Consider the following 27,764-nt stretch of genomic DNA (forward strand, 5'->3'; position numbering starts at 1 on the left):
CTCTCTCTCTCTCTCTCTCTCTCTCTCTCTCTCTCTCTCTCTCTCTCACACACACACACACACACACACACACACAGAGTCACTCAATAAATTCCAGTGACTTTCTATTGTCTCCAGGAACAAATACAAAATGCTGTTTGGCATTCAAAACTCTTCATAACTGATCCCCTTCCTATCTTTCAAGTCTTCTTACACTTTGCTCTTGGACATACTTTTCAATCCAGTGACACTGGCCTCCTGGCTATTCCATGAACAAGACACTCCATTTGTCAGCTCTGGACATTTGTCATCTGGCTGTCCCCCATGCCTGAAACCCTCTCTCTCCTCAACTCTTCCTATTGATCTCCCTGTTATCCTTAAAGTCTCAACTAAAATCCCACTTTCTATAGGAAGCCTTCTCTCCATTAATGATTTCCTATTTATCCTGTATATACATTGTTTCATACATATTTGCATGCACGTTGTCTCCCCCATTAGACTGTAACCTCCTTGAGGAGAGAGACTGTCTCTTTTTGTATCCCCAGCATTTAGAATAGTGCCTGGTACATAGGATGTGCTTAATAAATGTTTAACAAACTGAATTAAACACTGACACTTTAGACACAGACAGGGAACCCAGAAAGTGCCACTGAATGGTAGAAAGAGCATTGTGTGTGGATTCAAAGAACCTGAGTTCTTCTGATATAAGTTCTATGACCTTGAATGATATGTCACCTAACTTCAAGTCTCACTTTCTTTGTTTGTAAAATGTATCTATTATGTTATAAGATTGTGGTGAAGATAAAATGAATATTATATACAAAGCATAAAATAGCATGTATAGTGATTAGACAGATAACCTCAAACCAGGAACCCTAGTCAAGTCCCATCTCAGCAACACTTACATCCACACACAGTACTTGCCCAAGGTCATGCGAATACATACATACATACACACATACATACATATACAAATGCATGTATATTAGGCAAGTCACTCAGTTCTCTAGACAGTTCTCTAAGAACATAAGTTGCACAAGATCAAGAGGAAGATTTAGTAGAAATCAGAACAACTGAGTTCTAAGCCCCTTCTCTGATAGAAATTTACTGTTTAACTTTAAACACTAACAAGTTCACATTTTCTCAAGTGTTTTAAGGTTTCCATAGTATTTTCCTTCTAACAGTCCTGTGAGGTTGGTCATAACACATATTATTATCTCCATTTTAAAGAAAACTGGCTCGAGGAGTATGACAGGTACAGTCTGAAATAGCTGGTAACACAACCGTTTGAGCTTCCAGGCATATCAGTTTATTAAGCAATGCATGCCAAATGCATAACAAACTGGGATCAGGCTTCCTCAGCTTGGCACTGGACCCTGAATACAGAGGAAGACAGGTTTTAGAGCATTAAAAACAAACAACTAACGGGATATAAACCAGGATACAGGATTAGATAATCTGCTTTCTAACTGAGGGGAAAATTAGGGGCTTTCCAAGTTGGGAGGCGATAAGTGAGTTTCAAAGTTTGAGAGGGGGGAGAGTGAATTGATACAATTCCCTGAAATCAGAAAAAAAAGAAGTGTCCCACTCCTCCTCAAGTGTCTGTATTCAACCAAATGAACCAGAAAACAGTAACTGATTGACCAGTATGGGGCCAGTTTTCAGAAAAGGCATATGGGCTGATTAAGAAGCATAATTATGAGAAGACTCCTTGCATCAGTCTTCACATCTGACTGGCTTCTGGTCAACATAATCTAGGTCCTGAGTTTCTCTAAGAAACAGGTAGCGGTGGTCCAGCTTCCTAGCCATGCAGGGCTAGGTTCAAACAATAGAATAAAGTTTTCTCACAATTCCCATAATTGAATAAGGTTGTCTCACAAGACAGAAATTGGACTACACCCATATTTGAATAGAAAGGGAATGGAACTAGAGCCAGAATTGAATCACAAGAGGGATTCAGTGTAGTTCACTCAATTCCCACAATTCTCTCAGGAGATGAGCTGATTCTTCTATGATTCCATATAGTTAACAATCATCAGTGCCAGCATTCAAACTCAGATCCTCTGATTCTGAGAGGAATGGTCATTCTACTACATCACACTGTAAGTCACAGAACCTCTCCATACCTCAATTCAACCATCTATAAAATAAGAGTGTTAGGCTAGATAAATGCCAAGGTCTCTTTCAGCTCTGAATATGTATGATGATACAACTGTCCAAGAGTAAATCTGGCTACTGCAAAAAGACAGTCAGTTTATTGTCACCACAGATATTTCATCAGAAGTTTCCTATTGATCTAATAAGACTGTTGAAGGAGGAATTTCTAAATCAAGTGGGAAGTTATAGCTCTAATTTCTCACCTCCAATATTCTATGACCATATGTTTTAGTCCACACTTTTCAGCTATCATACAAATTATAAACACAGAATTTGAAGAGAAAATTCATGCTAAAAATCAATGCTAATGATGAAATTCTTGCAAGAATCGCCCCTCTGACCTGTATGGGAAGAGGAGAACCATCACTCAAAGTATGGTCTACTAAAATATTCAATAGAAGCACAGACAACTGTCTGCTCCCAGGAAAAACAGTGGCTTAACATGTTTGACTTTTGAATTATTCCATGGTACTTGAAAATACTACTGATTCCAGGCACAAAAGATAAATTTAACTTGAAGGCCTCTTTGGATCCATTCAGACTCTTAATGTCATTCTCAGATTCTGCGGTAAAGTGTATTCTCCCAGATTTTTCCATCTCTTCTCTTATTGGGCTATGTGATTAGCATATACCTAAAATAAAAATTGTAATTGTTTATTATTCATCAGTAACAATTCACTATGAGGAATAACATTGTAAACCTTAAAATGACATTACACGTAGTAGTCTTCTTTCCATTTCTCTTTCTTTTTTCTTTCTTTATTTCTTTGTTTCTTTCTTCTTTCCTTCTTTCTTTGTTTCTTTCTCTTTCTTTCTTTGTTTCTTTGTTTCTTTGTTTCTTTCTTCCTTCCTTCCTCCATCCCTTCCTCCCCCTTCCTGCCTTCCTTCCTCTCTTTCTTTTTTCTTTCCTTCCTTCTTCCTCTTTATCATCCTTTTCCTCTCTTTATCCTTCTTCCCCTCCTCTTCCTTCTCCCTCCTCCTCCAACTCCATGTTTCCCCAAATGCATTGGATACTTAACTCCTTCAGAGCAGTAGGATAATTCTTAGTAAATGCCTACTTTACACAGCACTGACTCACCAGCAAAAATCGTATCAGGCCCTGACACAAAACCAGTGCAATGCTTCAAAATATCACCTTTAAAAACCTCCTTTGAGGGGCAGCTAGGTGGTGCAGTAGATAGAGCAGCAGCCCTGGATTCAGGAAGACCTGAGTTCAAATTTGACCTCAGACACATAATGCTTACTAGCTGTGTGACCCGGGGCAAGTCACTTAATCTCATTGCCTAGCCAAAAACAAAACAAAACAAAACAAAACAAAAAAACCCCTCCTTAGAATTCAGTCTAGGGGCAGCTAGGTGGCGCAGTGGATAGAGCACTGGCTCTGGATTCAGGAGGACCTGAGTTCAAATCTGGCCTCAGACACATAACACTAGCTGTGTGACCCTAGGGAAATCACTTAATCCCATTGCCTAACCCCCCCCCAAAAAAGGTTAAAAAAAAAGAATTCAGTTTAATTTCTAAAATCTACCTAAAGGTAAAATACCCCAAAGTATAGCTTTCAAATATCTTTGCTCAGAGTCCTCCTCTCTAGATGTTTAAAAAAACAATGCATGTATTAATTGTCAATCTCTATCTTGGCCCTGAAAAGGCAGGAAAAAGCAAAAACAACATGATGTCAGAATACAAGTGTGAAAAGGACACGAGTGTTTCCTTTTCTTCCCTCACAGCTGTCACCTTTAGCAATTTAAGGGCAGCATAGCAAACACCTGTACATTTATTTGCATCTTGTTTTTGCATTGTCCTTGTATTGTTTTGTTATAAAATGAACTGGCAGTTTGACTCTGAGGGTGATTTCCTTACATAGGGATTGGCTTTGATACTTTTGATTTTATTTTGTAGTTCTGTTTTTACTGGCAACATAGGACCCTTGTGCACCTGAGTATAAACTTGTGGGCCTGTTAGTGATGGGCTCTTGCCAAAGTGTAATAGTAATGGCACTCTAATGGTACAGGCTGGGAGTAGGGGGCTGCTTAGTTTGATAAAAAGGCTGAAAATGGGGATTGTCTCAGTGGTATAGGAAATCGTGTCTGAAACTGGGGGATGTATACATTTAACTCACTTTAGAATAAAAGAAAAGGAAGAATTCAAAGTAAAAACTATTTTTTTTTAAAAAAAAATGAGCCTATATAAAACTGTGTTTTTTTGTTTTTTTTTTAAAAAAGACATACTAGTCAATTGTATTTGTAATCTTTTCCCCTTAGATCATTGTGGCTAGGAATAGCAGGGTCTTGTCTTTCTAACTGGTCTGATATTCCAACCAGAGTTTTTGGTCCCCAAACTCCCTGAGGTTTCCTGGAAGGAAATTGTTATTTATAATTAAAGATGAATGAGCTATACACTCTCTTCCAGACATTAATCAGATCATGAAGCAATGATCCCCTCCTTCTACAAGGGAGGTGGGTAGAGCCCTTCAATCAATATTCCTCTGTTCAAAAGTAAATTGTTGTTTTGCTTCTTTTTTTTCTACCCAAGAAAATGATCTTTAGATTGGAAAGAAGAGGACAAAAGTGATTAAGAGGGCAGCAACCCATGATTAGTGAGGAGACAGTAAGACAGTACTAATCTTCAATAAGATCTAGTCACCAAGCTTAGATTAACTATGTCCTGCGGTAAAGAAGTAGTGACCGATTGCTGAATCACCATCACAGATTTTAGAAAGTACAGAGAGTGGAGTGGTGCTGCAGAATGAAAGAAGAGCCACATTTTTGATAGCCCTGACTGATTTCTTGAAACAATTCTAGAACATATTATCAAAGGGGAATTTAGAAGAGGAATCAATAACCAACATAACCACATTCAGAACAGTTCATGCCAAATTATCCTCAAATTCATTTTGGACAACATAACTAGGTAAGGGGACTGCTGTAGACAATATACCTAAATTTCAACAAAGAATTCAACAAAATCTCCTATCTATTTGTGAAAATGATGGAGAGATATAACACCAGTGGAAGGCTCCAAAACATTTCCTTTAAACCCTTCTTAGAATTCAGTCTGATTTCTAAAATCTGCTGAAAGATAAAATCTCCTAGCTGGGTAGATCTGTAACTCAAAGAAGGATTATTATTAGGGTCAACATCAACTTAGATTGTTTTCCAGGGAATTATCTTTTGTCCCATATCCTCCTACATCATCATCAATGGTTTGGATTGTCACATATAACATGATTATCTGTTGGCAGATAATACAAAAATAAAAGTGATGGTTAATGTTTTAGATGTCAAGAGTCAGTGTTTAAAAAGATCTTGACAGGCTAAAACAACTGACTAAATCTAATGAGATAAAATTTGAGATGTGGAAGGAAGGAAGCAAAATCCTACACTTGTGTTCAAAAAGTGAGCTCCAAGCTCAATATAATCACCTTGTATGACACAATAGCCAAAAACTCTACCTTAGGCTACATTAAGTAAAGGATTGTATCTAAAACAAGGGTAGTGATAATCCCACTGTACTTTTCCCCATTGAGATCACAAATTCTATTCATTTCTTGGCATCAAATTTTAGAAAAAACTTTCATAAATTGTACTGTACATGGAAAAACAAGGCCAATTGAGATTGAGACCATAACATATAATGATCTATTGAAGGAACTGGGATTCTTCAAAGTGGAAAACATATGATTAGGGGAGTGTGAATGACAGTTGTCTTCAAGTTTTCAAAGGGCTGCCATATGGAACAGAGATTAAATTTGTTCTGGTTGGCTCTGGACAGCAGAATTGAGTGATGTGAAAAAGTTGAGGCTACATAAAAGGGAGAAAAAAGTCTGAAATCATTATATAAACTTTTTTATTATTTTTATTATTAGCATATCAATTATAATTGATCCAAAAGTATAAATTATCACCTTGTAAGGTTGTAGAGTTGTCTGCTCTGTCTTCACTGGAGGTCATTAAGTAAAGTCTGGATAATCACACATTAGAGATACTATAGAGGGAATTCCTATTCAGGCACTGTTTAGACTAGGTAGTCTTTGAAGTCCCTTCCATCTCTTAGATACCATCATTCTGTCAATGAGGCTGAGGCTGGGAAATAGTTAGTAGTCTAGTTTGACTGGAACACAGTATGTGAAAAAGAGAGAAATGTGAAATAGGGTTGAAAAATGAGGTCAAAGGAGATCTTTAAATTCCAGGCTGTTTCTTTTTTTTCCCTTATGAGCAAGAGGGAGCCCACTGAAAGCTTTTACATAGAGGAGTGACAGCCACAAATTTGGAAGATTATTTTTGGCGTCTCTGGGAAAGATGACTTGGGGAGGAGAGACCAGTTAGGCAGTTATTATCCAGGAAAGGAGTGATGAAGTAATGAATTAGCTTAGTAGTAATGAGAAAAGATAGATGTAGAAACTTTAGGAAGGTAGCAGGTCTTGGCCACTGACCAGATGTAGAGAATAAAAGAGATGAAAGAGTCAAAGATAATTGAGATTTCAAACAATGGTGACTGGGAGGGGTGGGTGGGTAATGCTATCAGAAGAAGTAGGGAATTTGAGGGGATGCTATTTAGTAAGATGATGTGTTCAGTTTTTGCTAATGTTGAGTTTGCTATAACAGTGAAACATTAAGTGAAAATGCCCATTACGCAATTGGAACTCAGGGAACAGACTGAAGTTGGATCATAGATTTGGAGGCTATTGGTATAGAAGTAATAATTGAAGTCACTGGTGTAGATTAAACTTCTAAAAGTGAGGGTAGAGAGAGAATAGAAGGGCTGAGAAAAGAGCTTCAAGGGACAGTCTCAGGGGAATGCAAGGAAGACAATGGACCTGCAAACAACCTCAAAGGAGTAGTTAGACAAGTAGGGTAACTAGGAAAGTGCAATGTTATGGAAGAAAGGGGAAAAAGAGTATCCAGGAGGCAGGGGTGATCAACAATATCAAATGCTATAGACAGGTCAAGAAGGAGAGGGTTGAGAAAAGATTATCAAGTTTGGCCATCTAAAAATTACTTTGGAGAAAGCAGTTTCGATTAATACTAGGGAGGGAAGCCAAGTTGCAAGAAGTTGAATGATAAGGAAGTGGAGGCATTGAAAGGAGTTACTTTTTCCAGAATTTTCACAGTGGGGAGGAAGAAGATAAAATAGGACTTTCCCTTGATTCAGTGTTCCTCCCCGTAAACAAAACCCAGAGTATTACAGTGAGGATTCTAATATTACTTCCTTAGTTACCTAAGGAGCATGAGAATAGAAGAAACAGAGAGGGAGGAAAGAGAGTTAGAGTCAGGAGAAACCTAGGGTTGAATACTGCCTGACACTTACTGGTTGCATAAACATAGGCAAATCACTTAATCTTCATGAGTGTCAGGTTCCTCATCTGTAAAATGGGGATAATAATACTGTTAATACTTATACCACAGGGAAGTCATGAGGATTAAATGAAATAATATGTGTAGAACTCTTTGAAAACCTTAATGCAATGAGGTAACATGGCATGGTGTCTTCAGGTAGGGAAGAGAGGGAGGGGAATACATATTTAATATTTGTGCCAGGCACTCTGTGTCACTGTGTACCATGCACTGTGCTAAGCACTTAAAAAAACAGTATTAACTCATGTATCCTCACCAAAAATATGTGGGGTAGGTGCAATTATTTTCCCAATCTTACAAGGGAGGAAACTGAGGAAAACAGAAATTTAAGTGATGTGCCCAGGTTTACAGTGTCTCAGACTGGATTTGAACTCAGATCTCCCTGATACTTGTCTTAGTGCTCTGTCTACTGTGCCACCAGCTATCTCAAGTTATACTAAGTGCATTTTTGTTACTAATCAGCTGAGGTGTGGCTTACTTAATGTATTTATCAGATCTGAGGCTTCCGACCTGTGTTTATGGATTCCAGAACTAGTGTCCAGAACTAGTGATTTCTGTACTTTAGAGAGCTAGCCTTGGAGTCAGTAATACAAGAGATTCAAGTGTCCTTCCAGCCTCTCACCCAACTCTACCTACATATAATGGCTGAGATATTGGGTAAGCGACAACCTCTCATCATCCCAGGCAACTCCCTAAGACTATAAGCTTCATAGTAGGAGCTGATCTCCAATGGTAGAGGGAATTTGTCACTGGGAGTTACCCTATACCAGCGAAATCATAGATCTGCCCGAAATCATTATATAAACTTCAACTATTATTATCATCATCTTCAGGATGAAATTCCTTTTGCTATGATAACATACAAAGCATGGGAACATTTACAAATTAAGCAACAGGATTACTGACTCTCCTATAATTCCATGGTAAATAGGCGAACTAAATTCTAACAAGAACCCCAGATTATGCATTCATCCAGTTTGCTTAAATCTATCTAGAAAGATATTGACCAATCTACAAAATGTCCATTTGGAGAGTAGTAGCTGTAGCTTTCTGTAGAGATGGGGGTAGACCCACACTGGTATGTTTTGGCAGGCTCTCCTTACCATAGAGTCTGTTTCTTTATACTGACCATACAAAGGTCACTATACTTTATTTAACTTACATTTTTAGAATAGTCATATTGACTCTATGCTGGTCTTTGCAAGTGGGGGCCAGAGATGCTTCTTCATGAAGTGTAGGTATCATTCATTCAATGATGATTTGCGTAGATTTCCATGTTCTCAGCCCTATATACATATTCCCAAATATTACGCATATTCCTGAATAATATACATATAACTAACATAATTGAATCTTATTGCTTTAGGTTCTTCTTGCAACAAGAAAATAAGCACAGCATCAACAGTTGCCACTTTTAGAAAGAAAATTTAAAATCAGTGATCATACTGCAAGCTGTTAGTCCAATGCCATCAGTTGAAGGGTGAGAGACAAGAGAATTCATCATGTGGTGTTTTATATTATAACTAAGGATATTACTTTTTCTCCAAAATATTTACTCCTTAGGGGACAAATTACTAAAATGATTGAGTCAGCCTGACATCCTCACAGCTCAAATTTCTGTGGCTCAGTGAAACTAGGAATCGAATAGGTTATCTTTCCTTTTCAGTAAATGATCTTTATAATACCTATCTTCCTTCTAAGTTGAAGGAGAGGTAATCTAGACTTTTCACAAATGTAGCTCCCAAGAAATGTCACCACAGTCCCAAACTATGCCTTTACTAATTAAAGTTTAGAACATATTCACTGGAAGAAGATGGTATAATACTAAACTGAAATGCAGATAAGCTGAGGTTCACTCAAGGCACTCAATACAATAGCGGCTACTGCCCCAAGTCTCTGATTCTAAGCCTGGTGAATTCTGAAAGTACTACACTCTGATTATGTTCTGAAATCTGTCATCCCCTCTCCAGGACAAGGTTTTCAATTCAATAGGCCAATGTGCCTGCCAGTATTGTCACATCATCAATATCATTTTATTGACAATGCTTTCAATTAATCTTAACTAGCCAAAGCATTCCCAGCACCATGCCAGGCCTGCTAATAGGAGCATAATACGGAGATTATATGGTGAGAATAGCCATATAAGTGACAAACACATGCACCCTGAACAAGAGCCATCTGGCACTGCTGATCTCAGCTGTTGGCATGGCTAGCACCCAGTGGGCCCTTAAAGAGCTCTGTGCTCTGCTGAGACATCACCTCGCTCATTGGAGGAAGCCAATGTAAGATTTTGAGCCAGGAATGATCACATTATGTTCCTTATTGTCTTCAAGTCACTTTAAAGAAAGGAATTATAAATTATCTTACCTTGCATTGTCGTTCTGGTGGGTTCTGAAAACAGAGGAATGAGCAAGAGGTAGATGAGGTAGACAAATGAAAGCCCATTGTACCGGAAAGCACACGCTGCATTTGGAAAGAAGAGGGAAAACCATATTAGTTGAACCATCTTAAATAATGGAGAATCCAAAAGGATGTGAGGCTAATGGTGCAAGCTATTACCTACTCAAGGTGCATCACTAATTAAATAGTTCTTTGCAAGTTCGTCTTCTTCTCAATTATTTACTTCACATATTTACCATGGAATTATGGGAGAGTAGCAATGACAAGTATTTGCTGAATTAGGGTGTACCTTGTGTTTTATATAGTGGAGAATATGAAAGAATTGCAACTTGGTATCATTGAAAACATTATGCAATTTCCCCAAAATAGATTAACCCCATGTCTTCCTACTCAATTCTAAGTCAGTTCATTTCCACTCTGAATTGACTTTCCAATAAATGGTTATTGATGAACTAAATAAATGCACTATATAACAATCTACATTCCTTAATATGGATTTGTTCTTTATCAGATGAGATATTTGTAAGCTCTTAGCACAGTATTTGACACAACACAGTAGATACTTAATAAATGCCTATTCTCTCCCCTATTTCATTTTTCAATCACTTTTTTTTCCAGAGAGAGTGGTTATACCATTTTCTTTTCATTGTTGGGGAAATCACCAAGGAAACAACAGTGTTTAGTGTTTTGTTAGAATTAGAATGCTCTCATATAAAAAAAAATCATTTGGACAACCTCATCATCAAAAGAAAAATCTTTACTTCGGATTTCTGTCTTAAATCTTCTGACATAAGTGAATGGAATGAATCTTAGATAACTTTAAGTCTGTCTATTTTATATACTACTCCATGGAAATATTTGCTGGATATTCAAACAAAGGTATTTCCATGATCATATCTGTCAAAGAATCTTGTATAATTTTAATGTCTGCATGGGAGACACCTTATCTGATGTTGCTCTTTTTTGTTCTACCACATCAAATGCTTTTTTAAAAATACAATCAATAAAAAACACAGAGATACCTGACATGCTGTGTGTGTGTGCGTGTGTATGCCTTTCAGTAGTTCGGCTATAAGAATGGAGTCTACTTTAGAAGGTCTCATGTAGTATGCATTCCCAATCATTTAAAGACCATTTTTGTGAAAAAAAAATATATTGAAAAGAAATTCAATTCATATTTATTTATTTTAAATGACTGATATGTACAAAACACTGTGCTGGGAATATTCTAACCAATTAGGTCCTGACCCCAAGGTGCTTCTATCCTACTGGAATATACAACATATACACATACAAGGGAACACATGGTGGTTGAAGAAGAGAAAGAATTTAATTCTTCTATATGGGAAATGGTCAAGGAAAGGATTTAGAAGGGAGGAAGTACTTAAACTGAGCCTTGAAGGAAGATATAGATTCTAGAAGAGAGATGAAGAGGGACTGAATTCCAAACATAGTGGATGGCTCACATGAATACACAGAGTTGAGTTATTTAACTTTACTCACAGGATGGTGTCCTCTCAGTCATATTTCTAGGGGGTTTGTTTGATCATTTCTATGCCTTTGGAAATTTCCTGTTTAAATCTTTTTTTTTTTGCAAGGCAATTGGGATTAAGTGACTTGCCCAGGGTCACACAGCTAGTAAGTGTTGCATTTGAGGCCAGATTTGAACTCTGGTCCTCCTGACTCCAGGGTCAGTACTCTATCCACTGGACCTCCTAGCTGCCTCTATAATTTATCTTTAAAATATATCTTTTGCACAGATTTCTTTTTCTTGATTTCTTTGATTAGATTCAGCCCTTCTTCCCAACTCCATCTTCTGAATTACCATGAAGTTTAAATGCGGTGGTTTGATCATCATTGCCAATGAAAAGAGATGTTCATAACAATAACAGTGGGACTATCCCACTTGGAGTTGTTCTTTCTCTCTTTCCCCCACCCCTCATCAGTTTCAATTTGAAATAGTAGTTGAGATGATTACCTTAGCTGGATCTCAGGCCAAGTTCTTTGCAAGTTCATCTTCTTCTCAATTATTTTTCTCTTTTCTAAGATAATAGTTTATTCATAATCCTCTTTCACTCACCTTCTTATGTTTTATAAGTGAGTTTTATTTTTTAAAAGTTGCTTTTTTTCTGTAGTTTTTGGAATTGTGAGGAAATGTACTTTGCTTTAGGTTACCTTCTTTGACAAATAGGGCTAGTCACTGTCACTATCTTTACTTTTGGCAATTTCCCAGTTTTTGGAGCTGACAGTTTATTTGGACTTTTTGTGATTGCATATAGTTATATGTTATAAAACTGCAACTATCCCACCTTTTGAAGTAACTATTAAGAGCTGTCATTGTATGATTTAATTTTATAAATATGGAACCTGTTTTCCACTGGTAAACGTGTTGAGAATAAAGGTACTCCAAGAAGACACACAAAGACACACACACACACACACACACACACACATACACACACACACACCCTCGAATTTAATAGTATATTCGGAGAGAATGAAAAATTGTGAGGGAGAGAGAAAAAAGTGAGAAAAGTAGAAATCTACAGGGTAAGATAAAAAGGATATAGAAGGAAAGAAAAATAAAGGGAAGAAAAGGGGTGTTTTTAAAAATTTATTGCAATGTGATCTTAATATTTTTATTATTTCAGCCATATGATCACTGCTACATTTTATTAACATTTAAAACATTTTATTACATTATATTTCCAGTTTTACAATTTTAGATTTTAAAGTTAAATATTCTTGGAAGTATTTTTTTTATCAAAGTTCATCCTGCTTCCTTCACCCCCGCAACAGTAGCAAACAAAGCCCAATTAGCTACATCAGGGGATACAATGTCTTAAATGTTGAGAGCCTCTATTTCAACTCAGGGCATTCTGAGTGATCATAATCTAAATTGGTAATAGCCTGAGGGTCTTTGTTTATTTTAACAGTTGCCAAAGCAGTAGATATACATTACTTAGAGAGAGCAACTTCATTAATAAATGATAAAAGAGTTCTGTCAATTCAGTGTTTCTATGTCGTAGTTTTAAATATTCTGTACTTGTGCACTCTAGAGAGGTCAATTGCTTTTTGAAGATAATGACTCTCAGTGTGCAAAATTCTGGTCTAATTTTCAATTTGCTAGTGTGTGTATGAAGAATCCTTATTGAGATACAAGTGAAAAATAACTTAAAAAAAACACAGCTGCTGTTCATTTACAATGATCGAGTGAAAAAAAGTTATTTTTAAAAGCTAATACAGATTCCTATTAAGGAACAAAGGATGCCATTGGAATTAGACACAGGAAAGCCCTCCTAAGTCATATATTTCATTGTCTATTTGTGCAGTACTCTTCCCTTCATTATACTGTCTTGTGTTTTACATCCGCCCAAGACTCAAATGTCCCAAACATACTGAATCTGTTAGAACAGAAGCCAGACAAATACTTCTCTTCCCTTTTCCTTTACCCTCTAACCTTGACGTCCACCATAGATATGTGAGGGTCACAGTTCCTGTCCCAAATGTTTCCTTACATTTTTTTTAATTTGTAAAGAAATTTTGTTCAAATCAACTTTTCTCACTATTGTTTAAGTTGCCAAGAAATATACTTGTTATGTCTCATGTGAAAAATACCTTTAACTTGTTTCAAAAGAATATCAAATATCAAATAACTGGGATAGATAGAACTGAAAACAGGGCCAGATCTGTAGGACATTTTATCTTACATCAACTTGTCCAGAGTTCTCTACTGTCTACAAAAACAATAAGTCTAATTAGGTTTCATTAATTTTATGTGTGTGGCCTATTTTTTTCTCTAAGTGTGATGCTTAGTTTATCACAAAATAACACATTTATAGGACAGCTGTCTATAAATGCAGAAGTTAATGAGATAAAAGAATCTGATAGATTCTTATTTTCTATTGTCTCTGGGGACCCCACAAATACTCCTGATGGATTTGGAAAAAAGAATAATAGGGTCCACAAAGGTTTCCTTTTAAACATATATTGCCCAATTCTATAAATCTTGATCTTCTTCTGAAATCTAAACAATAATTAGTTGCCTTATAGACCATATAACCCATAGATAAAGATTATGAAAATTCTTCCCCTTCTATCAGTAATCACTTGAAGAGCAAGCATTCAGTGTTCACCTACTATGTGGGAGGCACTAGGCTAGGTGGTAGGGATACAAAACTAAAAACTAACAATCCCTGTCCTCAAGGATATTACATTCTACCAAAAGAAACAATATGTACACATATAAATAAATACAAAGATAAACTCAAAGTAATTTCAAGGGAAGGCATGCTGAAGGTGGGGTGTGATGGATGAAAGAGAGAGATTAGGAAAGGTCTCATATAAGCTTTAACCTTTAAGCTTACCTTGAAAGAAACCTTGGGGCTCTATTAGTTTCTTTGAATGTAATAATTATCCAAATAGCAGTTCTACCTGCAGAATGTTGAACAAAAAACTACTTATAATTTAGCTACCTTTTCACAATTTAGCAAAACTTTGTGATACTCAGTTATTGTCTTTCTTGGTTGAAAAACAGAGAATTTTAAAGAGTAATTAATCAAAGGGCAGTTAGGTGGTGCAAGGGAATAGAGCATGGACCCTGAAAACAGGAGTTCGACCTCAGAACTCACTTAATCCTGATTGCCTCCAAAAAAAAAAAGAGTAATTAATCAAGAAAGCTCAATTTCTTTCTATTTTCTGTTTATGACAAACTCGTCTGGGCTTTTAATTCCTCTTTTCCAGTCAAAATTTGCTTGATATTTTCTTTAATATAAAAAAAAATAACTATCTTGCCCTCTGCTTTGCTCTAACTTACCCCAAGTAAAGCTTCTGTTTTCAAGACAGAACAATTTGACCATGAAAACCTAAGAAAGGTTGGCATGGCCATCATTCTAATTAATTATTTCTTTGTTGCTTTTTTATTTTTATGTTAAACAAAGCATTGCTCCTCTCTGACAAGCCATGAAGAAATGCTGACTATCACTGATAATAAGGTCTCCTACTACACTTAAATTATCAGTGCCAAAACTTTATAAGACTCCTGATTTTGAGATTTGGTTCTCCATGGCAGCATACCTGAATCCCATTCAATCCAATGAGAGCCTGTTGTGCTAGGCTTGGGTCACAGAGTTGTGAATAAATGACATTCTCCTTTACAAAAGTCAGGGCAGCCATTGTGTTCCTTTTCTCCCCCCAACCATGGGGCTTGGTTATCCATGAGCCACAATGACAACCGAGGGGGAAAGGGTGCCATGAGAATGGTAGGTACCAAGAAGTGCTGCTCATGTTGGCTGTATGGGAATATTTTCCTAGCAGCAATGGCTTTTGAGTAACAGAATTAATTTACTGCCTGCCATAGTTTCCTTCTTTCAAGAACTTAGGAAAAATAGATTTTTTTTTGTAAGCTTCTACTGTGGGCTGTAGTATATTACACATTATTCTTGGCAACAGCCTCTCTGGACTGATGTGTGCATTAGCATGAAGAGAAATCAATTCAGCCAGCAGTAATGAAGTCATATTTCTTCTTTCTTCAGCCTACAAGGCTGCCTGACAGTTGTATCTTGTTGAACAACTTCTACAGCTGAAAAATTGATTACATAGCCTGGTGATCTGGTTCACGAATCTTCTTTGAGGATCTCAGTTCTGCTCTCAGTTTCATTTAACAGCTGTTGCTGAACTCATTATAAACCTTCTGTTGCAGAAATGTTGCCCACAAGGCACTCAGTCAGCAGGGGGGCCGAGACTACAAATTGACTGTCCTTTGGCTTCAGTACAGAGCTGAAGTCGTTGGCAAATTTCTCCTGATAGTCTTCCTAGCTTTTTCCTGGGGAGCACCTTTACAAGCTTAAGTCAAGCAACATATGGAGCTAACCCTGCTCCACATCCAGATGCTGTTGTTACTGCTGGCAGAAGAGGCACACCTTTTTCAGAAAGCAAAGCCAGCTCGTTTAAAATGATCTGGGTTTTATACCACTAAAGGCAACAAAACTAATTAGAAATAGATTGTTGGCCATAGTAAGAAGATTTCTGCTTCCAAATCAACACCCAAAGCAATAGAAAAATTGATCCAGTACCTTGGAATCAGCCTTTTCCTCTCAGCATATCTCATTAATTTTCTGCTTCTCTCTTCTATATGTTATCTTTAATTTTGGGCTCACAATCATAGGATCACAGATTTGGGGGTGGAATGGAGAAGTAAAGGTCATCTTGTCTAAATGTCTCCTTTTACAGATGAGAAAACTAAGGCCTAAAGAGGTTGTTACTTTTCCAAGGTCACATAAGAAGTAAGTGATAGAGCCAAGATTTGAAGCCAAGTCTTCTCATTCCAAATACAGCACCCTGTCTACTGCACCATGTTCTCTCCTTGCTTTTATATGTATATGTATGTATATATGGATATGGATATGGATATGTATGTATGTATATGTATCCACACACACACATGCTCTGTGTAGGTTTCAGGGATATATTTGGAAATAAAAGTGATATAAAACTAAATGATACAAACATATACATATGTATACCTAGTCAGCCACCCTTTATATAAAAACATACTAAAGAGGGAAAAAGCAGGGAAATAAAATTAGCCAAGACAATATCTGAGTTTGAAAATACATGTCATGCTTTCATAGTCATTGTCTCTCATCACCACAAAGAAGGAAAGTGGTACTTTCTCCTATCTTTTCTTTATCTTACACCCTACTCAATATTTTATCTGTCACTCTGAAGTACTCACAAACCCAAAATGTAGTCCAGGCATGGAAAGGCACTAGAATTGTTCCTGGTATGTCCTTGGAAACATACCCACACAGCCTAGGTCCCTTAGTGGCTGTCTAACCCTTCCATTTCCCTACTCGATTTCTCCATTTTGACAAGCAGATGATTATTCTGCAGGTATCTTTTCAATTTGTTTCCCATCCCAATCGCATAAAAATCATCTTGGATATAAATAATGAATATATTGGGCAGAAGTAGTATGTCAGGACATCTAGATTCAACTCCTGGTTCTGACCCTTTCTTACAGTATGATTTTTGATAAGTCTCTGTACCTCAATGTTCTCTTTAATAAAAGGGAGATATTAAGATCAACACTATTACTTCAGAAGGCTATATGAAAATCATAGGAAATGTATCTTAATGGATAGAGGATTAGACTCGCTATCAGAAAGACCTAGGTTGAAGTCCAAAACTGAAATAGGCACACATGGAATCTATTGAAATACTCTAAGCTGAAGAAGATAAAGGTGGTTAACTAGAATAATGTTTAAAATTAAAAAGGGAAATGAGTTTCTGTGAAGAAACAAGTATTTTTTTCTTAATATTTATATTTTGCATTTAGGGATCCAGGAAGAGGTGAGGAGAAACAACTGCACTCATGCCATCATCCTTACTGAAAAGAACAATTGACTATGTATGATGTTCTCAAGGAAGAAAAAGTATAGCTGAAACCAAAAGTTCAAATTTTATCCTTCTGAAAAATGGATTTCACTTTAATATTCAAGACTCTAAAACATTTTGCTAAACCTCAGCACAACATACCCTAACTTCTCCTACATAGAAAGCTTTAATACATGCTTTCCAATGAATTGCTCCATTATATTATTACTCATACCACATTTACTATTATAAGAGGCTGAAGGACTTCATAAATAACTCTAAAGCAAGCACAAAATGGAGAATCAGGAAATCCCAACTAAGTCCCTTTAGGGCAAGTTACTTAATTTACTTCCATTTCTCCCAGTCCAGTGCTTCTTGGTTCAAGAATCTTTCATGGCCCCCTATTGCCCCTGGGATAAAATAACAAACATTTAAATTGACATTTAAAGCCATTCACAATCTCTATCTAGCCTACTTTTCCCACTTTATTTCACATTAAGGAATAAATGCATGAATTAAAAGCCATCCATTAAGAACTTTATATATATACATATATATTTATATATATTATATATGTGTGTGCATATGTGTGTGTGTACATATATATGTATATGTATATGTATGGAAAGAAAAGTAAAACATTGCCTGATGGCTCAACATTTTGTCTTCTACTTCTATGCTTTTACACATGTTGTCCCCCATGCCTGGAACAAACTTTCTTTATCTCTGACTTTTAGAATCATTAGCTTCTTTCAAGGACCAAGGCAGGAGTCACTTCCTTGGGGAAACCTTTCCTGAGTCTCCCAGTTGTTAGAGTGCTCTCCATCCTTAAATTATTAACTGTTATTTATATATGTTACATAAATTCGCAGAAGAACATATGGTCCTTAAGGCCAAAAAAAAGTTTTGGTTTTTTTTGTTTGTTTTTATATCCCGGATGCCTAGCACAATGCCTGGAACATAGTAGGGAGGCACTTAATGAATTATTCTTGAAATGGATCAAATTGATACAGTTCTTTTAAAGGCATTAAAATGGGTCTTAAACTCTTTTTCCAGCTACAATCATGGTGGGTGTAGAAGAAAAGAAGAAGCTACCATCCGTTCCAGAATCCCTTTTGAAAAAGTGAAAGGCTTCTGCAATACTGAAAGCCAAATGCCTAAAGAAGAAAATGGCTGTAAAAAAGCTCTGTAAAATATGGAGGAAAGTTGTCTATGAAAAAGCTAAAGCCTACCATAAATCAAATCTGTCAGGTTAGAATGGCACGCAAAGCTGGCAACTACTATGTACCTGCTTAAGCCAAGTTAGCTTTTGTGATCAGAATCAGAGGTATCAATGGTGTTAGCCTAAAAGTATTGCAGCTTCTTCATCTTCGCCAAATCTTCAATGATATTTTTGTTAAGCTTAACAAGGGTTCAATTAACATGCTGAGGATTGTGGAACCATACATTGCATGGGGTTACCCAAACCTGAAGTCTGTGAATGCCTTAATTTACAAACGTGGTTATGGCAAGATCAAGAAACAAAGAATTGTCCTGACAGATAATGCCCTTATTGCAATATCTCCTGGTAAATATGGAATTATCTGCATGGAGGGCTTGATCCATGAGATCCTCATGATTGGCAAGCACTTCACAGCTGCCAACAACTTCCTGTGGCCCTACAAATTATCTTCTCCATGAGGCAGAATGAAGAAAAAGACTACACATTTTGTGGAAGGTGAAGATGCTGGTAACAGGGAAGACCTGATCAACAAGCTTATTAGAAGAATGAACTAAACATCTCTACCATGATTCTTTTTCTAATGGTCTGTTAATAAAAAATGTCTGTGTTAAAAAATATGGGTCTCAAGGAGAAATATTTAAATAATAAATTGAATGAGATTGTTACTTCTTTGACCTCTCTGAACCCTCCTAGGCTTATTTCCCAATCAAACAAAACAGAATTCCAAACTCCTAGGGGTCTAATTTTAGGTATTTATCATGAATGATGTTTAAGATGCCCTTGTTGTGGGTTGATAAGTAAGCTGAAATTCGCAGAAAGAGTAGAACACTAGATTGAGAGCAAAAGGTTGCAAGGTTCACTACCTGAAAGTAGACACACCCTTCTGGACTTCACTCATTTGTTTTCCTTTTTCTCCTTCAGCTAAAAAGGGAGGAAAGTCTAAGAACTAAAATTAAGCCTGTTTTTGTTCTTTTTTTAAAAAAAAAAGGAAATTAAAAGGGGTTGAATTAAATGATAATCTAAGGTCCCCTCCAGTTTTTAACATCCTATAAATCTACAAATAGAAAAACAGTGGCACACAAAAGTCCTGAACCAGTAAAATCTAAGGCTGTAGATCAAATTAATGTTATATTTAAGCAACTAAATGGGCAAGAGTACATTGGAAAAACAAGATGAAGAGGAAAACAAAGATTCTGATTGGCCTGTATGTGAGCCTGTATTACTATTTTTAAAAACTCACTAGCCTCTCCTTAATACAGATGATGGATGGACAGTGAACAATTCTAATTTTTCACAAAGAAGCAACTAAAATGTATTTTGTTTTCTTTTTTCCCTCAGCTCTCATCTGGAACCCGTTAAATTTTGCAGCAGTTTGCCTAGAAATACAGTCTAAAAGTTAGGGGAAAATGATTTCTGGCTTCTTGTTTTAGTTTTCTTGAGAAATGTACCTTAGGGACATCAAAACTTCTTTCCCTAAAGCATCATCCAGATAATAATAATAAGGGAAAAAGTTAAATAGGAAAAATGATGCAAAATACTCCCAATAGTTGGTCCAAAAATGAGGACATGTGAACTCCTTCAGGGCAGAAAGTCTTTGGTCTTTACCTATGTATCCTAAGCACCCAGGACTCTGCCTGAACACACGGTAGGACTGGCAAGCTAATCAATTAATAGATTACAAACTGTGCTGATAGAAAACTGAATCTGAGTCTTTCTTTTAATTTCTAGGTAATGGAAATCTTTGCACTCTAACTGGTTTCTAACTTGATGGTGAGGCATCTTGCTCTTTCAATGAGTGCTACTAGATTGAGGCAAATTTCAAGATGCCTGTAATTGTGTTTCCTTCCTCCAAAATATCCAGCCCTTTCACCACCTGGGGAGTTATCAATTTAATTCAATAAGTATTTATGGAATGCCTATTGCGGGCTAGGTGTTATGCTAGGTACTGGGAACAAAAAGACAAAAATGAAAAGATCCTGCACACAAGTAAATAGAAAGTATATAACCCCTTTCAAAGAAGTTAGTTCCATGATCAGATTACTCCCTGACATGTACTATTACATTCAGTGACACTGGCATCCTGGCTGTTTCATTAACAAGACTCCATTTCTTTGCTCTTGGTTTGTCCTACATGCCTGGAATGCTCTCCCTCCTTTGCTCTGACTACTGACCTTCCTGGCTTCCATTAAGTCCCAACTGAAATCCCATCTTCTACAAGGAGCCTTTCCCAATCTCTCTTAATTCCATTGCTTTACCTCCATTAAGTATTTCTCATTTATCTTGTATATAGCTTGCTTTGTATATGTTTGTTTGAATGTTGTCTCCCCATTAGATGGTAAGCTCCTTGAGAGCAGGAAGTGTCTTTTCACTCCTTACATACCCCTGGCACTTAGCAAAGTGGCTGGTATATAGTAGGTACTTAATAAATATGTATTGATTAAGAATAAAGTCAGACAACTTAAAATTGACCAAGGCAAAATAACCTTTTTCATCATGCTAAAACCACAATAAAGAGGGAAGGCCATTGCCATTACCATAATTGTCTCCTTTTTTTCCATGACTCTATACCAAATACAGCCATATACAGACTCCAAATACAGCCACAGGACTACCCTCACCTTGGAAGGTAAGGTTATCTCTATTTTATGGGCAGAGAAGTTAAGAAATAGTGCCACATTTTTCTGCCTTACTGCTTTGTTCAGTTGTTTTTTAAAAAGGCAAATTACAGTGCCTTATTTGATACAAAAACAAACAAATGATGAATTCAATGGAGAAAAGATGTCGAATTAGTTGTTTGAAAATCATTATAGATTTTCAAACAGTTCTGATGCATATCGATACAGCCTTGGTGCAGCTGACCCCTGGGTCTTTTTTTCCCCCTTAACTGTTTCCTAGCAAGATCATAAGATTTAGAGCTGGCAGGGACCTTAGAGGTCTTCTACTCCACGACGTCTTTAACTTTTTCCACTCTCGACCCCTTCAGTGCTTCTTAAACTGTGGGTTGTGACCCTCAGTTTAAGAAGGGCTGATTTACACATGAAGAAACTGAGGCTCAGAGGTATTGACTTGCCCAAGTTGTCATAGATATTGGGCTTCTAACACTAAATCTAACACTAATTTTTGTTTTTTTGAAGGGGGAGGGTGCTCACCTGAAATTTCTTTGGTTTTAGAGCCTCTAATGAAGAAACTCCCTTAAAGATAGGTAGATAGGTCACTGTATTTGTGATCATGGAATCCGGGTTCAAATCTCTGCTATGATGATTATTATATCTGCTTGCCTTTGGATAACCTCCTTGAGCCTCAATTCCTTCATCTATAAAATAAATGAGTTCGACTAGATGACATCTGAGGTACCTTCAAGCTGTAAATCTATCACCCTATGATTGAAAACCAAACAACAATTCAGTCTTAGAGAGAAGCCAAGGGATTTGCCCAACATCAAATAGACAGTATGTGTTAGAGAGGAGATTTGAACCCAAGTCTTCCTAACTCCAAGTTTGCCACTCTCTTCACTATTCTACACTGCCTCTCCATTGTATCGTGCTGAATACTGCCAGCTTGGTACCTGTATAAACTGAATCGGGTTTTGGTCCTACTTTTATTTCCTTATACTTATTCTCATTGAATGACAATCTCTCTGAAGATGGATTTTTTCCCTCTCATTGGAATTTCATACAAGTATATTTAAATGAAAACAGCTTTAATCAATTTCATTCTATTTGGGAACTTAAAGCTTTCAGTTCTCTTATCCAAATTTGAAGTCATACTATGTGATTCAGTGAATGAAATCAGTGTGTGCTAATCTGAATATAAGGAACTACTACAGAGGAATGGTATTTTTGTAAGCCTTCACAGGGATAAAAAATGTCAGTGATCCATTAATTGTTAGAATTACAAAAATTATTGATATCACAAGTGCTATATTCACGTGATCATGCTTTTAAAGTTATAAAAAGATTTTCACAGAAGCCATAATGGCAAATCACTAGGAGTAAGACAGTGGAATTAGGAACAACTAATAAAACAAAACAAAACAAAACAAAAAAAAGGTGTAGACTTAAAGAAAACATTTCAAAGAATTGGTGGACACACAAAAAGTTCATTGTGATTATAATGGATGCTGGTTTTTCCAGCCAATCTTTCTTATGAGAAAAATCATACATATACATAAATATACATATAAGAAAAATCATACAATTCAGGCACCTCCCAGCTACCATGTTCTCTTTTAAATGTTGTGAAATATGTTTCTTCCATGTAAATCAAATGGAAGAATAGAACACTTGACTATTTTGAAATCCTGGATGATGTCAATCAGTTCTCTCACCATACCTGTCTCTTGGATTTTCCTTATCTCAAACTTCTTCTAATGTTAAAGTCAGCATTATATTTGACTACTTCTCCTCTCCCCTTCCATGACTCCACTGGGGTTGTAAAACTTCTTTTTCAGGATTTCATGGCTGCTGCTGGCAACCTACCCACAGATGAAACTAATTACTTTCCAAGATAGCTGATTTTTCTACCTAGTAAAAAATTATTTCAGCACTCACCAATTTTAAGGATGACAAGAGGTCTAGGGGGCAAGAAAGCCCTTTTAAGCCCTAATTAGATAAGATCTATGTTAGACTATGTACTTTCACAAACTTTCACATTTCATAGGGCTAAATCAAAATGCAATGCCAGATTTATTGTCTGGCATGCTATCAATCAGAATTTACTACTGACTAAAATGTTCCTATTTTTGGAACACAATTCTATCTAATTTGTCTGGTTAAGAGGACATAAAGTATTCTAAAATGACTTTTGGGGCAGCTATGTGGCACAGTAGATAGAGTGCTGGGCCTGAAGTCAGGAAGACTCCTTCCTTTTCATGAGTTCAAATCCTATCTCAGATACTTACTAGCTATATGACCCTGCGTAAGCCACTTAATCCTATTTGCCTCAGTTCTTCATCTGTAAAACTTAGTCAGAGAAGACAATAACAAATCATTCTAGTATCTATGCCAAGAAAACTCCAAATTGGGTCACAAAGAGTTAGACATGACTGAAATGACAACAACAATATACCTTTGAATAACTGAAGGATAATTAAATGATGTTCATTAGAGCTTTGGTGGTTATTATATTATTGTATATGTATATACATATATATATTTGTATTATTGTATATATATTATATATGGTATATAGACTTGGTGGTTATTGTATTCTGATTCTGTAAAAATTAATATTATCCTAAACTGATCATTTTCTTTGATTCAGTGATCTCTTTCCAGTGCATGTATGCCAAATACAAAGAAAGATCCATATACACCAAATAATTGTAGCAACACTTTTGTGGCACACAAAATAGAAAACAAAGTGAGTGTCTATAGTTTGGGGAATGACTGAACAATTTGCCATATATAAATATTCTTTGGCATGTGAATATCGTTTCTCCATAAGAAACAACAAATCCTGAAGGAGGAATTCAGAAATATGGTAAGACTTGAATGAACTGTTACAGAACAAGGAAAGTAAAACAGGAGAATAATATGTATATGACTACAGAGATTGAAATTAAAACATTCTGACCAATCACGATTCCAGGGAACAGGTAATAGAACATCTTTCTCTCCACTTGGTAGAAGAGATAGAGAAATGTGAGTGTAAGATGTCACAGGCTCTGTCATAGTAGGCCATTGTGTTGCACAATTTTGCTTAACTGGTTTTCCTTGTTACAAGAGAGGGTTCTATTTTGGGGGGGGGGAACAGAGGGAGGAAAAGAAAGGAGAAGAACCACAGATTTTGGGAAATAACCATCATAGTATAAGAAAAGAAAGGCATCAATAAAACTTAAAAAAATAGAAGTCAGTATAATGCCCTGATGAACTATATGTTCATTCCCATTTGGACCATTTCACGAACACACATGGACATATCTGTAACTGTTTATCACTACACACACACACACACACACACACACATACACTCACACACAATACAAGGCTGAAACTTGCAGCATTAAGATGGTTTCATTTTTATCTTGCGTGTCACGTTTTCTAATTTGCAAACCCAAACCATATTTATAATATAAAACTCAAGCAAAGTTAAATTTAAATAAAATAACTTATTGGCATTATAGAATTTGTCCAGAAAATGAAGTTAATTGCTTATACTTATATGTACTTTAATAAGTTTTATAGCCAACTTTCTTCCCCCAACCTCTACGAAATATGTAAAACAAGTATCATTATTTCTATTTTTACAGATGAAGGAACTGAAACTTATAGCAATAAAGGGACTTATATAAGTGCTAAGCCTTCCAGTACCAAGAAAATGGTTCTTTCTATTGTATCACTAATGTTTTTTCACACTGTGTGATCACATTGATAACAACAGTAGAAGATGATGTAGTTCTGACTTAAGAAAACCATTTTTTCCCAATAGAGCAAAGTGGTTATAATTTTCAGGTATACAAAAAAGTGTGTTCAATAGAATTAAGTTTCTTAGAGTCCTTGAATAATTACAGATTAAAGAAAACAATTTTTAAAGGCAGCATGAAGAATTAGGGCTAGATATCAAGGAAAACTTCTAGGCAGCAAGGAATGTGAGAGTAAAGCAGATGTGAGATATATGTATATATTTTCCTTCTCTATAGGCCTTTAAAAGAGAATCACAGATTGTAGAGATACCTCAAAGGTTGTCCATCCAGGGTCTAAAATATGAAGAGTAGGATGAAATCTCACCTTCCCCAAACAAGAATGGTTTTTCCTATTCCTCTATGTACTCCAAGTCTACCCATCTTTCAGGTCCTATTCAAATTCTACACCATCTCAAGTTCCACCTTTGCCATAAAATCTACCCTTAGTCTATACTCAATTTTATTTCATCTTCTACTATGCAGCATTGTTTGTTCTCTGTGTTACTATTGTCTCCCCAACTTTATTGTTAATTCTTTGAGCATGGGGACTTTGTCTTCTGTTTCTGATTTCTGTATGTTTCATAGTATTTATCAGTTAGGCAATGGGTATATAGGGAGTATGTAGGGGTTCAAAACAGTTGTCAATTGATGATCTAACTGACCTTCAGATCCCTTCTTGCCCTAGGACTCTAAAAAGGGAGTATAAATGTTTACAACTTGACTATATTTGAACTTTTGAAATGCTTTTAGGGCATTTAGGTGGCACAGATAAACTTGGAGGCATGAAGACCCAAGTTTGAATCATACCTCAGCACCTTACTAGCTGTATGACCCTGGGCAAGTCAGGTAACCTCTTCCAGCCTCAATTGTTTCATCATTCAAAATGAGGATATTATTATTCCCCTAGCTCACAGGATTATTTTGAGGATCAGATGAAATGTATGTGAAATGCTTTGTAAACCTTAAAATGTTAGTTATTTTGACAAGACAACCTATAGTTAGTAACTGAGCTTTGGTTAAAAAAAAAGTTTGGTAATTTTTTCTTCAAAGAAACATAGTCCCCATGTGTCCCATCACTAGGCTTTCTAATTGAATGCACACTTTATTGACACAGTAACTCAATAGTTTTGTGAGTATATCTCTGGCTGTGGGCATATCTCCTCCAATGAATTCTATCTTGCCTGCAGGTACCATACAGAAGAAGTTAAATCAGAATCCTTCTCTGAGCGCAGGATATTATCTGAGACAACAGGATCTCACAAGATAGAGTGGTGGTTAAAAAGAAAAAAAGTCGGTCCAGATCTCTGCTAAGGTGATTTTCCCAGCCCTCTACTTCACTAATCTAGGGTTAGCTGAAATCCAGCCCATTTTAAGCCCTGAGACAAAATACTTATTGATTTTAGGCATTATGATCTCAGATAGGATTATAAGACAATGACAAATGATCACAGAACTTTTTTTTCCCAATTGCTCTTTTCATTAGAGGGAAGGGAAGGTACGCAAAACAGTTTAACTTGAAGTTCTTAAATGCCCCTAAAGTGATTTCCCAGATCCTTTCCATAGGAATGTATCAGGGGGACAGAAGTAAACATAACAACCCAAATGTTTTAGGTCTGATCCTTTTTTTCAGTGTCTCTTGCTTAGTTTAAACTGCCAAGTATTTTCTTGACTTATTGATTCTCCATTATAGAGCATCTGTAACAGTGTTCTCTTTTCCTGGAACAAGGGCTATAGAAATCCCCTATGACCTTTGAGAAGCTAACAGCCAAATTAGGACTGCCAGAATGCTTGAAAAACCTTCAGTGCCTCCATATTGTTTAGACAACAAACTCATTTTTTTCCATTATATTTTTTCATCATCCCTTCCTTGTCTCCTAACTGACCTTGCACCCAGTCTCTTTATTCTCCAATCATCCTGAAAACTGATATATATTTTCTCACAAAGTTCCCTTATTCAAAGGCCTTTAGTGATTCCTATGAAAATTAAAACTTTATCAAATACAAACTTTAAATTGAAATGCAAGGCCTTTTATATTTGAACTCCAATCTAACTTTCTAGTTCTGTTTCATACTACTACTCTTGTGAATCATATGTTCTAGGCAAACTATTACCCACCATTCCCTGACCAAGGACAAATTAAACAAAATATTGCCTTTGCACACACCACCCTCTAGTCCTGTAATGGTACAATGGCCACTCCCTTATCCCTGCCACTTATCTTCCCTCAAATTCCATTGCCATTTTTTCTATGAAACATTTCCTAATTCCCTACATTTAGAAATGAGTCATCCTTCCTTGAGTCTTTTATACCATTCTATTTGACTTCTATGGATTTCTTGTAGGCTAACTTTTGCTGTAGTCATTGATCTACATGCCTTATCCTTATGTAGAAAGTTATAACCTCCAGGAGAGAAAGGACTGAGTAATTTTTCATCTTGTACTCCAAATGTCTAGTATAGTTCATATAGTTGATCCTTAGTAAACTGAATTGGATTCTGTACTTTAGTCCCAAAAAATAAAATTATTTGGGGCCCCCTAAATTTGGGCACAATCTAACAGTTCAATTTTGCAAACATTGAGTGTAACTTGGTGTGCCTGATGTTTGAAACAGGTTTTTGCTACCTAGATCAAAAGCTGTGGGAGTCTTTGTGAAACCACTATTTCCTAACCCCAAAATATAATCCTTAGTTAGATAGTAACTCTAGACAAGCTGCCCAATGAATCTGAAGAGTACGTTAAAGACAAAAAATAAAATTAAGAAGTGATATAATTTTTAAAGTAAAACTTCAACTTATCACTTTTGTACTTTCCTTAGGGGCGTAACTGGGGCTCAGTGCTCATTAATAAAAAAAAAAAGCAATACCATGAATT

The 27,764-nt window shown here is 36.3% G+C and overlaps 1 protein-coding gene and 1 pseudogene across 5 annotated transcripts in view; one reads left to right on the forward strand and one right to left on the reverse strand.

Annotated features, from left to right (window-relative positions):
• The window catches only part of LOC114031886 (piezo-type mechanosensitive ion channel component 2), a 527,965-nt gene that overhangs the window by 431,812 nt on the left and 68,389 nt on the right, over positions 1 to 27,764 (reverse strand). For all 5 annotated transcript variants that reach the window (XM_027847078.1, XM_027847079.1, XM_027847077.1 and 2 more), the window contains exon 2: positions 9,858 to 9,953. In XM_027847078.1, coding sequence (XP_027702879.1) covers positions 9,858 to 9,953 — 96 coding nt within the window. The remainder of the gene's footprint in view (positions 1 to 9,857; positions 9,954 to 27,764) is intronic.
• Positions 18,320 to 19,043, forward strand: LOC114031888 (annotated as a pseudogene).

Source organism: Vombatus ursinus, unplaced genomic scaffold (assembly GCF_900497805.2).
Source record: "Vombatus ursinus unplaced genomic scaffold, bare-nosed wombat genome assembly UNPS02015255.1, whole genome shotgun sequence".
NCBI classification, from domain to species: domain Eukaryota; kingdom Metazoa; phylum Chordata; class Mammalia; order Diprotodontia; family Vombatidae; genus Vombatus; species Vombatus ursinus.